The 12,261-nt window shown below is 41.8% G+C and overlaps 1 protein-coding gene and 1 non-coding gene across 3 annotated transcripts; one reads left to right on the forward strand and one right to left on the reverse strand.

Moving 5' to 3' along the window:
* Positions 1–1,360: 1,360 nt before the first annotated feature.
* Positions 1,361–3,166, reverse strand: LOC102950888 (IQ domain-containing protein F1). Of its 2 annotated transcripts, XM_007081962.3 has the most exons (4): positions 3,068–3,166; positions 2,779–2,889; positions 2,582–2,644; positions 1,361–1,817 (listed from the first exon to the last, which is right to left on the reverse strand). In XM_007081962.3, exons 1-4 carry the CDS (start codon positions 3,068–3,070, stop codon positions 1,371–1,373), a joined length of 624 nt encoding a protein of 207 aa, XP_007082024.1. In that variant the 5' UTR covers positions 3,071–3,166; the 3' UTR covers positions 1,361–1,370. The 2 variants fall into 2 exon arrangements, with proteins under 2 accessions (XP_007082024.1, XP_007082025.1); XM_007081963.3 differs by lacking the exon at positions 2,779–2,889 and having other exon boundaries at positions 3,068–3,146.
* Positions 3,167–6,414: 3,248 nt separating this feature from the next.
* LOC122236772 lies at positions 6,415–6,523 on the forward strand. The gene has a single exon (XR_006215024.1). It is a non-coding gene; the product is annotated as a U6 spliceosomal RNA (small nuclear RNA).
* The last annotated feature ends 5,738 nt before the right edge of the window (positions 6,524–12,261 follow it).

Consider the following 12,261-nt stretch of genomic DNA (forward strand, 5'->3'; position numbering starts at 1 on the left):
AGGACCAGATATAGGGCTTTTGAACTTGCAGTATTGATGGAGAATAACCCAAGACCCTAGGACCCTGTGTCTATAGGAAACCATGGGATAGCAGTGCCCAGATGGGCAAAGGGACAGCTTAACCTTGGCCTCTTAATGGCCCCTTTATCACGACCTAGGCCCCAATCCCACCCCAGGGGGGCAGATTTTCATAGGAAGTGACTGTCAGAGGCCCCAGCTCCAGCTGGACCAGCCTCTGCTAAGACTGAGCCTGGGGATAGGGTGAGGGAGACATGGCTGATCCTTCTTAACTCTTTATCTGTGAGATGCTATGACCTGACACTCACTAGAGGGTTAGGCTAGCAGTGGAGTGCGTTCTTTCCCATCTCCACTCTGGTGGAACCTCCCACAGGTCTGAAGGGGAATGAATCCTAGCCTCCATTTGGGACTGGAGGATGAGTTTGAAGTAGGAATGCAGACTGGGGCTATGCACTCTTAACAATTTACAGTTTGACTCATTCTGACTTGGAGGCTGGTTATGAGGATACAGCCCCCAGTTGGGCAGGGAGTTTTGAAGAAGGTCATTGAGAGGATATGATTGCACATTGACTTGCAAGCTGGACCCAGGCAACTGAAGGCCCCTCATCCCCTCCCTTATCCTTGGAATGTGCATGCCACCCACCATGCCACAGTGGGAGCCTTTTTCAAGGACATAGCCTTGAGAGAGCAATGTGGCATTGAGAACATCTGGACAGTATATATGTCTGAACCCTGTTAAGGCTTATATATAAACTTTTAAGATTCTGGCAGGCAGGTGAGATCTACTCACCTTGCAGCCACACAAGACAAGCCTCATACATAAGTTCATTTACTTATTAAACCTGCCACCTACCAATCTGAAATAGCCTGCCTCCTCCTTTCCATCTCTCCTTGCCCTTTGTAATGGGGGCCAGTTTATGAGCCAATGGGAACCATGATCACAGAGCTTGGGGTGGGTGGGCTCCTCTCATTCATGCAGGTGAGAGAACAAGCCCTAAGCAATTAGACCTAAGTGGGTGAATTCCCGACAAATGTGTTGCCATTGCCATCACTAACCCCCGCCCCCACCAGGCCTCCATTATATGCAACCTTGGGGAGGGGCACCATTTACATGAAGGATGCTCCCAGAGTTGGCCAACATGACAGATAGGTTTCACCAACTTTTCTACTTATGGCAGACCTTGCTAATCAGTCTCTCCTCAGTCTGGACAAAGGCTCAGGATCCTTCCCCTTAACACACTCAGGCCTTTGGACAACCCGGCCCATTCCTCAGTGCCAGATGTGAAGTATCTGCTATCATGTGCCCTGACCTCCTGGAACCTGTCAAAGAAAGAGCCTGGAGGAAGACCACTTCACTGTTTTATTGGGAGGGGAATACACTCTGTCACAATGCAAGGCCCTGAGCCCAGCAAGATCTCTAGCTCCAGATGCAGCTGGTTGGCAGTGACTCTGTACTGGCCCTTGATGAAACCCTGGGAAGCACAGGAGTGGCACCTCCAGTAGGCCTGGATAATGCGGACAGCATTGAGCAAACGGCAATAGCGCCTCCGGATGCGCCACATGCGGACCCAGGACTGCAGCTTGACTGCCGCCCACTCCTTCCGTGTAAAGGTCTCCAGTGCTGTCCGCCGCCTCCTCTCCATTAGCTTTGTCAGGATGTGCTTCCACCAGCGCTGGATGATCAGCGCTCTGATTACCGCGTGCAGTAGTGTCCGGCGCACCAGGGTGCCTCGCCACCAGGCCTGGATCTTTATGACTTCTTGATTACTGGTAGAGGGCTTATTTTGATTTCTTGGGATCTTGCAAGAAAAAAAAAAGGAGGGGGCGTTTTGAGAATGTTCCCTACCCATTTGAGTTTGGGGGCATGCCAGAAAGGGGCCCAGATTCCCTATCTACAATCAGCCCTTCTTCTGAAGCTCAGGAGCACTGGACAAGGCACTGGCTGGAACAAGAAGACCAGGTAGGTGTCCTGTCTCTGCCACTCTCTGGTTAATGGACATGGACACAACATGTTGACCTCTGAATCTCAAAGTCCCCATCTGTAAAATGCGAGTACGTCTGCCCTGTCTATTTTATATGGATTAAGTTGGCCAGCCTAGGGCAAGAACACATGACCTATGGGTCAAAAAGTTACATGTTCCACCTGATCAAGACCTATGATCCTTCCCTTCAGACTCCACTCACCTGCTAGAGAAGTGGCATCCTTTGCTAATCCTGTCCTTTCATCCTTGACTCCAGCTCCAAACCACAACCTGCTCTCTTCCTCTGTCATGTTATGGTATTAAGTATCCCCCACCCCATAAAGTTTATTTCTTATCTTTTCCCCATCCTTACTCTTCTTGACTTTCACATTTTAACTCTTAATTAACAAGCAAACATATATGCACATGCTCGCTCTCTCTCTCTCTCTCTCTCTCTCTTTCTCTCTCTCTCACACACACACACACACAGACAAATATTGCTTAAGCTCAGCTTTCCATATGTTGGCTATTCCATTCCACAAACACAGCCCCTATATTCCCAGCCCCAGCCCTGTGTGGTCTTGGGGGATAGGGGCTCATACTTGTCTAGCTTTCTTATCAGCACCATCCACTATCTGTGTCTCAACTGTATTTACATCTTCAGCCTGAAAAAGAAATGGGGAAAGAGGACAAACAAGAATGAGTTTATTCCTTTCTTAGTTCTAGACCATGCAAAAAACACTAGCTATAGGCACTAGGACACAAGGACCAGAGACATCCAAGTCAAGTCTCCTCCCACCTCTACATTATTCTCTGAGGTCAGTGGTACTGAGGATAAACTGGTCGGTTCCTCTTTCTGCTGAAACTCATCTTCAGTGGGTTCATTAATATTTTGAGGCTGGTCCTTCTCCTGCAATCAGCAGTTAGGGAAAAGTCAAGAGTGAAGCTGTGTTCCCTCCCTCTGCATTCAGTATCTCTAGCTTCCAGGGCTTCCCAGAGTATTCATATGCCAGGGGGATCCCCTTATCCTAAGAGATTTATGGAGACATCCCTAAAAAGCCTGGTTTGTCTGTCTCTCACTTACTCACCATTGGATTGGGTGTAGATGGTTCAAATCCCCTCAGGTCTGTCTTCCTCTAGCCATGGATGGGTAGATTGAGTGGAGGGGGAGACCTATGATGTCATAAGGGCAGCTGTGACTCAGGCACAAGGATGCTCCCAATAGTTGAGCTGCATCCAAGGAAAAGACAAAAGTGCTGTCCATTCTTTTCTGCTGGAAATGGCCAAAGCCCTGAATACAAAAGTAAGACACTAGAATATTGGCCCACTGATGTACAGGTGTACAAAAATAACCAGTCATTGATCATATCCCTAATTGGTAAAAGTGAGGATTGATTTAATTGTTAACAGTCCATTTATACTCAGAGAATACTAATAAATTATAACTGTAAAAAAATGAATTTAGGGGTGCCTGACTGGTTCAGTCAGTAGAGCATGTGACTCTTGATCTCAGGGTCATGAGTTCAAGCCCTATGTTGGATGTAGAGCTTATTTAAAGGAAGGAAGGAAGGAAGGAAGGAAGGAAGGAAGGAAGGAAGGAAGGAAAGAGAGAGAGAGAGAAAAAGAATTTTTTTAATAATGAATTTGATTTATATGTACTGATGAGAAAGTGTATCTAAGATATATTTGTAAGTGAAAAAGTTGGAGATCATTATGATCCCATTCATGTAAGTAAAGTCATCAAGATACATAATTATACATATATAGTAAATGCATATAAAGGGGGAGAAAGGTATATGTACCAAATTGCTACCAATGATTACCTTGGAAGAGTTGAATTGTTGAACCATCCATTCAAGGCCCAGGAAACTCCATGAAGCTTCCAGGACCACCTGGGGCCCCCATTGCAGACTGCAATGAGCTCAGGTGCCCTCCTGTCTTCTTCCCTGAGGGACTCAAGGCTACATTTTATGGTGAGGAGTGGCCACTATAGAAGTTCTTAGCTGTGTTCTTAGCTCTGAACCATACAAAAGGCACTTGCCACAAGACCTCCCCACCTTTGCCTGTTCTTGTCCTGTGAAAACCCACCTGGTTAATGTGAGTCCCTGGTAGCCCCTCAGAGTCACAGCCCCAGGTGTCACTGAAAGTGCATTTCTCATATCTTCCAGAACACTGAGGTAAGCCACATGACTGAGCAGTGGGGAGGAACTGAGAGAATATCAGGTAGGGCTCAAAATGTATCAAAGGGATGTGGGTCCTTCTAACCAGACTCCTTCAGGAAGCCTGCCCACAAGCCACTGAGGATGCCTCACCTGCAGATTCCCCAGCTGGCATATGGACATCTCTAGCACTCTGTGCCACTCACCCCATACTCCCTTACCCATGGCTGGCTCCCTGTGTAGGCCTCTGAGGATGATGAGTAGAAGCCTTTGCAGATGGCCAGTGAGCATGCATACAAAGCCAGTTGACTCTGTGGGACTGAGAAAGAACACAATTTGAACATTCAGCACTGCTCCAGGGAAAGCAAACAGGAGGCTATCAGAATTCAGCCTGGCTTTACAGGATTGAGAGAAGACATACAATCTTAAGAATCCTCTCGAGAAGGAATAAGAAGTATGGAGCAGGTATATTTGTTTTTGAAGGAGAGAGAGATAGAGCATGAGCAGGGGAGGACTAGAGAGAGAGGGAGACACAGAATCCAAAGCAGGCTGCAGGCTCCAAGCTGTCAGCACAGAGCCCGACACGGGGCTTGAACCCACAAGCCATGAGATCATTACCTGAGCTGAAGTCAGATGCTTAACCAACTGAGCCACCCAGGTGCCCCACCCCCACAAAATTTAAAAGCAACAAGAGCAAAATTTTCTCACATATAAGGGAAACTCCTTAAAGGTATCAGTGGATTTCTCAGCAGAACAGGCCATGAGAAAGTGATATATTCAAAGATATGATATATTTAAAGTGCTAAAAGAAAAAAAAAAAACCCTGCTAATCAGGAATAAAGCTGTCCTTTAGAAATGAAGACAAGATAAATACTTTCCCACACAAAAGCTGACAGTTCATCTCTCTCACCACAAGACCTGCTTTACAAGCAATGCTGCAAGGAGTTCTTCAAGCTGATATGAAAGGATGCTAATTAATAACAAAAACATATGAAAATATAAAGCACACTGGTAAAGGTAAGTAAACAGTCAGATTTAGAATACTGTAATATTGTAATCTGGTGGTGTGCTAATCACTTAACTTTAGTACAAAGGTTAAAGGGCAAAAGTATTAAAAATAACTATAGCTACAACAATTTGTCAATATATACACAATATAAAAAGATGTAAATTATGACATCAAAAACAGAGTTGGGGAAGGAGTAAAAGGGTAGGTTGTATATACAATTGAAGTTGTTATCAACTTAGACTATAAGATGTTTTATGTCAGACTCATGGTAGCCACAAGGTACAAACATACAGTAGATACACAAAAGAAAAAAAAGGAAATCAAAGCATACCACTATAGGGGCACCTGGCTGACTCAGTCAGTAGAACATGTGACTCTTGATCTTGGGGCTGTAAGTTCGAGCCCCATGTTGGGTGTAGAGATTGCCTAACAAAAAATAAAATCTTAAAAAAAAAATTTTTAAGCATACCACTATGGAAAAACATCAAAGAAAGACAGCAAGAGAAGAAAGGAATAAAAGAACTACAAAAGAGCCAGAAAACAATAAGATGGCATTAGTAAATCTTTACCTATCAGTAAGTACTTTAAATGTAAATGGATTAAATTCTCCAATCAAAAAGACACAGAGTGGCTAAATGGACAAAACAAACAGAAAAGACCCAGGTAATGCTAGTTAACAAAGACTCACTTAAGTTTCAAGGACACACATGAGCCTAAAAGTGAAGGGATAGAAAAAGATATTCCATGCAAAAGGAACCAAGAGAGAACAGGGGTACCCACTTAGACAAAATAGACTTACATTATCTGATTTCAAGACTTACTGTCTTGGAAGACTATAAAGTTACAGTAATCAAGACAATGTGGTTTTAGTGTAAGAAGAGACAAACAGATCAATGAAACAGAATGAAGAAGCCAGAAATAGACTCACATTTACACAGTGTATTGATTTTCTTTAATGTATCAAGATAATTCAGTACAGAAAGGAAATGCATTTTCAATGAGGAAAAAAGAAAAAATCTTGACCCCTATCTAATATCATAGACAAAACACACCCACACATGATGTGTCATAGATCTAAACAAAAATTAAAGCTAAAACTATAAAGCTTCTAGAAGAAAAACCATGAGAATTATTTTGTGACCTTGGAGTTGACAAAGATTTCTTAGACAAGACAGAGAAAACACTAAGTACAAAATATTGATAGAATGGACTTCATCCAAATTAAAACCATTTGTTTATCAAAAGACAGCATTTTTAAAGGTCAGCTGGGTGCTCACTTGGGCAACCCATACACTAAAATTGGAACTATGCAAAGAAGATTATCATGGCTCCTGTGCAAGGGTAACATACAAATACATGACATGTACCATATTTTTCAGTATGGAGACCACAGTCAACACACTGTATGGCATATTTGAGAGGTGCCAAGAGAGTAAATCTCTTTGTTTTATTATTATTTATTTTATTTTATTTATTTGATGGGGGAGGGACAGAGAGAGGGTGAGAGAGAATCCCAAGCAGGCTTCACACTGCCAATGTGGAGCCTGATGTGGGGCTCGAACTCACAAACTGTGAGAACATAACCTGAGCCAAAATCAAGAGTCGGATGCTTACCGACTGAGACACCCAGGTGGCCCTCTTTTTTGTTTTTGTTTTTAGATGTTATTTATTTGTTTTGAGAGAAAGAGAAAGAGTGCATGAGTGCAAGTGAGGGAGGGGCAGAGATAGAGGGAGGGAGAGAATCCCAAGCAGGCTCCATGCTGTCAGCGTGGAGCCTGAAGGGGGTGGGGGGGGGGTTGATCTCATGACTGTGAGAGCATGACCTAAGCCAAAATCAAGAGTCAGACACTTAACTGACTGAGCCACCCAGGTGCCCCTGAGAGTAAATCTTAAAAATTCTCTTAACAAGTTAAAAAACTTCTGTAACTGTGTGGTGACAGATGTTAACTAGATTTACTGTGGTAAGCATTTTACAATATATACAAATATCAGATCATTATGCTGTACACCTAAAACTAATATAATGTTGTATGTCAATTATACCTCAACTTTTTTTAGTCACAGGCTAAAGAAAAGAATATTCACTGTATATATTATATATACATAGAGACAGAAGGAGAATGTGACAAAGGTCTTTAGTCCAGGATAGAAAAACTTCTGCAACTTAATAATAAAGATAAGCAACCCAGTAAAAATGGGCAAAAGACTTAATACTCCATAAAAGAAGATATACAAACAACCACCAAACACATGAAAAGTTTCTCAACATCGTTGCTTATTAGGGAAAGTCCAAACTTACGCTACAATGAGATACCACTACTTATCCATTATAATGGCTCAAATGAAAGAATTTTTAAAAACTGAGACCAAATGTTGGCAGAATGGAATGACCAGTTTGGAAATTAGTTTGGCTGTCCCTGATAAAATTAAGCATACACGTACACCTGTTCTGTGACTCAGCAATTCCACTCCTTCATATTTACTTGAGGGAAATGAAAATGTATGTTCACAAAAAGACTTGTACAGGAATGCTTGTAGCATTACATTCATAAGAGCCAAATACTGGAGACAAGTCAAATGTCTATAAATAGGAGAATGGATAAATATTTTTTATGAGTATACTCATAAAATACTATTAAATCATAAAAAGTAAAGAACTAACAATACATGTAATAACATCGATAAATCTCCAGACATTATGTTGAGGGGAAAAAAAGACAAACACAAAACAGAACATTTGTATAATTCCATATACGAAGTTTGATAACAGGCAAAACTAATACATAGGGATAGAAATCAGAACCAGGGTTGCCTTTGGGAATTAGGGCAGATTAGAAAGAGACATGAAGGAATTCTCTGGAGTGATAGAAATGCCCTATATCTTGATAAGGTACAGATTTATGGGATGTATGCATTTGGCAAGACTCATTTAGCTGCACATTTAAAATTTCTTCATTTCACTATACATAAATTATAACCTTGATTTTTTTAAGATAAAGTTGAAATAAAGCCATTTTCAAAAAAAAATAAGAATTCAGAAAACAAAATTGCTAACAGATTCACACTAAAAGAAATGTTGAAGGAAGATCCTATATGGAAGCCCACATCAGCAGGTAGAATTGAAGGCCCCAGAAATAGTGAACGTTGGGTAAATAGAAAAGACCATCTTTTTTTTTTTCTTTAAGCTTTTTATTTTAATTCCAGTATAGTTAACATACAGTGTTGTATTAGTTTCAGGTGTACAATATAATGATTCAACAATTCCGTACATTGCTCAGTGCTCATCACGATAAGTGTACTCTTTAATCCCTATCACCTATTTCATCCATTCCCCCACCCACTCCCCCTCTGGTAACCATTAGTTTGTTCTCTATAGTTAAGAGTCTGTTTCTTGATTTGTCTCTCTCTCTTTTTTCCCCCTTTGTTTGTTTCTTAAAAATTTTTTTTAATGTTCTATTCATTTTTGAGACAGAGACAGAGGGTGAGCAGGGGAGGGACAGAGAGAGAACGACACACAGAATCCAAAGCAGGTTCCAAACTCTGAGCTGTCAGCACAGAGCCCGATGCGGGGCTCGAACTCACAAACTGCAAGATCATGACCTGAGCCAAAGTCGGACGCTTAGCTGACTGAGCTGCCCAGGTGCCCCTGTTTGTTTCTTAAATTCCACATATGAATGAAATCATATGGTATTTGTCTTCCTCTGGCATTTCACTTGGCATTATACTCTCTAGATCCATCCATGTTGTTGCAAATGGTAAGATTTCATGTTTTTTATGGCTGAATAATATTCCTGTGTGTGTGTGTGTGTGTGTGTGTGTGTGTGTGTGTATCTTTGTCCATTCATCTGTCCATGGATACTTGGGTTGCTTCCATAATTTGGCTATTGTAAATAATGCTTCAATAAACATAGGGGTGCATATATCCTTTAGAATTAGTGTTTTTGTATCCTTTGGGTAAATACCCAGTAGTGTGATTGCTGGATCATAAGGTATTCTATTTTTAAATTTTCTTGTAATTTTTTTAATGTTTATTTATGAGAGAGAGATAGTGCAAGAACAGGGGAGGGGCAGAGAGAGAGAGAGAGAGAGATAGAATCCGAAGCAGTCTCCAGGCTCTGAGCTGTCAGCAGAGCCTGATGCGGAGCTAGAACCCACAAACTGTCAGATCATGACCTACACCCAGGTCAGACGCTTAAACGACTGAGCCACCCAGGTGCCCCTATTTTAAAATTTTTGAGGAACCTCCATACTGTTTTCTACAGTGGCTGCATCAGTTTGCATTCCCACCAACAGTGCACGAAGGTTCTTTTTCTCCACCTTCTTGTCAACACTTTTTTTTTTTTAATCCATTCTGACAGGTGTGAGGTGATATCTCATTTATTTGCATTTCCCTGATGAGGGATGTTGAGCATCTTTTCATGTGTCTTGGCTATCTGGACGTCTAGAAAAGACCATCTTTTTTTTTTTTTAACTTTATTTATTTTGAGAGAGGAGAGAAAGAGAGTGTGAATGGGGGAGGGGCAGAGAGAGAGGGAGAGAGAGAATCCCAAGCAGTCTCTGTGCTGTCAATGAAATGAGAGATTATGACCTGAGCTAAAATCAAGAGTCAGTGGGAGCACCTGGGTGGCTCAGTGGGTTAAGTGTCCAACTCTTGATTTCGGCTCAAGTCATGATCTCATAGTATGTGAGTTCGAGTCCCACATGGGGCTCTGCACTGACAACACAGAGCCTGCTTGAGATTCTCTCTCTCTCCCTCTCTGCCCCTCCCTGTCTCGTGCTCTCTCTCTCTCAAAATAAATAAATAAACATTAAAAAAAAAAAAAAGATTCGGTGGCTTAACTGACTGAGCTACCCAGGTGCCCCATAGAAAAGACCATCTTTTAAAATTTCTTTAAAATACCATGGAGTCTGGTGCTGGCAAGATGGAATAAGGGCATTACAGCTAATCTTTCCCAATGATGACAACTAAAAACTATGGCTAGAATACCAAAAGCAACTGGAGGGGCACCGGGATGGCTTAGTTGGTTGAGCACCCAACTCTTGATTTCATCCCAGGGTCATGAGATTGAGCCCTGCTTAAGATATTCTCTCTCTCCCTCTCCCTGTGCCCCACTCACATGCCCTCTCTCTAAAATGAACATTTTTAAAAAGTTGGGGAGATGGGGCACCTGGGTGGCTCAATTGGTTAAGCGTCCGGCTTCAGCTCAGGTCACGGTCTCACAGTCCGTGAGTCTGAGCCCCGCGTCGGGCTCTGGGCTGATGGCTCAGAGCCTGGAGCCTGCTTCCAATTCTGTGTCTCCCTCTCTCTCTGCCCCTCCCCCATTCATGCTCTGTCTCTCTCTGTCTCAAAAATAAAAACGTTAAAAAAATAAAAATAAAAATAAAAGTTGGGGAGAAAGCAACTGGACTCTGAAAAGTGGACGATAGCAGGTAGATTGGGGAAGAAAGACAAAATTTGAACTGTCAATTTGTTTCCACATCAGAGCTGAAGGTGTCTCAAAACACAGAATTGCACTAGTGTGGGTGGCAAATGATCCAAGAGAAAGCCCCTCTTTTTTACCAGAGGGTCAAAAAAAGGCACTCCTCAAGCCAAAGATTATGGACAGCATCCCTTCCCCCACCCCACCCCCCATTTTCCTGTTTTTGTTTTCTCCCACAGCTCTGCCCCATGGCAAAGTCATAGAGCTGTCACAGTGGTAGCACCATGAGCTTCTGAAAAATCATCTCCTTGGCTAGAGGAAACATCCAGGATACAATCCAGAATTACTCAATTTACAAAGATCTAGGAAAATCTGATTAATTCTTAAGGAAAAAGACATTTAATGTTACAAGTATCAGACAACAACGTTTTAAACAGTTGTAACTATCTTCCATGATGGTAAAGGTGAACCCTTTCTAAATGAACAAAAACATAGTTCTCAGAAGAGACATAAAAACTAAAATAAAACAAAAGAGGGATGCCTGGCTGGGTCAATCGGTAGAGCATGCAACTCTTGATCTCAGGATCATGAGTTTGAGCCCACCATTAGGTGCAGAGATTACTAGAAAACAAACAAACAAGGGTCGCCTGGGTGGTTCAGTTGGTTAAGTGTCCCAACTCTTGATTTCATTTCAGGTCATGATCTCATGGTTCTTGAGTTCGAGCCCCACATCAGGATCTGTGCTGACTGTGCGGAGCCAGCTTGGGATTCTCTCTCCCCTGTCTCTGCTCCTCCCCAACTCGTGCTTTCTCTCTCTCAAAATAAATAAACTTAAAAAAATTAAAACAAAAAACTTAAAGAGGAACCAAGTGGAAATTTTATAACTGTAAAATACAATATCTGAAATAACTCACTGGCAGGCTCATTAGCAGAATGCAGACGACAGAGGAATCAGTGAGCTTGAATATAGAGCAACAGGAATGAAATAATCCAGAGAGAAATAATATTGTGAAAACAATTAAAAGAGCCTCAGCAATCTGTGGGACAATATTAAAAGATCTAACACTTATGTTATTAGAGTCCCAGAAGTAAAGAAGTTGATGTAGAAAAAACTTCTGAAACAAGGCTAAGAACTGCCCAAATTTGTGAAAGGCATAAATTTACAAATTCAAGAATCTCAGCAAATACCAAAGGGGATATACTCGATCAACAACAAAAAAGCAAACAACCTAATTAAAAAATGGGCGAAGGACTTGGATAAGCATTTATCCAAAGAAAATATCTGAGTGGCCAAGAAGTGCATGAAAAGATCCTCAACATGATGAATCATTAGGGAAATGCAAGTCAAAAGTGAAAGGTGATACCACCTCACACTCATTAGGATGGCTCTATCAAAAAACAAAAACAAAACAAAACAAAAAAACCCAAGTGTTGGCAAGGAGGGGGAGAAATTGGAACCTTTGTGCACTGTTGGTGGGAATGTAAAATGGTAGTCATTGTAGAGAACTGTATGGAGGCTTCTCAAGAAATTAACCATAAAATTCCCATATGTCGCAGCAATTCCACTTCTAGGCATACACCCCCCCAAAAAAACCAAAAGCAGAGTCTTGGAGAAATATTTGTACAATTGTGTTCAGAGCATCATCATTCACGATAGCTAAAACATGGAAGAAATCCTTTTGTGGATGAATGGA

This window comes from Panthera tigris, chromosome A2, assembly GCF_018350195.1.
Source record: "Panthera tigris isolate Pti1 chromosome A2, P.tigris_Pti1_mat1.1, whole genome shotgun sequence".
NCBI lineage: Eukaryota > Metazoa > Chordata > Mammalia > Carnivora > Felidae > Panthera > Panthera tigris.

What these genes read in the sequence shown, in the direction of transcription:
- LOC102950888 (XM_007081962.3), bottom strand. An exon ending in CCTCAGAGAATAATGTAGAG is followed by an intron (nt 2,645 to 2,778) that starts GTGGGAGGAGAC and finishes TTTCTTTTTCAG; the next exon opens with GCTGAAGATGTAAATACAGT. An exon ending in CTGATAAGAAAGCTAGACAA is followed by an intron (nt 1,818 to 2,581) that starts GTATGAGCCCCT and finishes TTTTCTTGCAAG; the next exon opens with ATCCCAAGAAATCAAAATAA.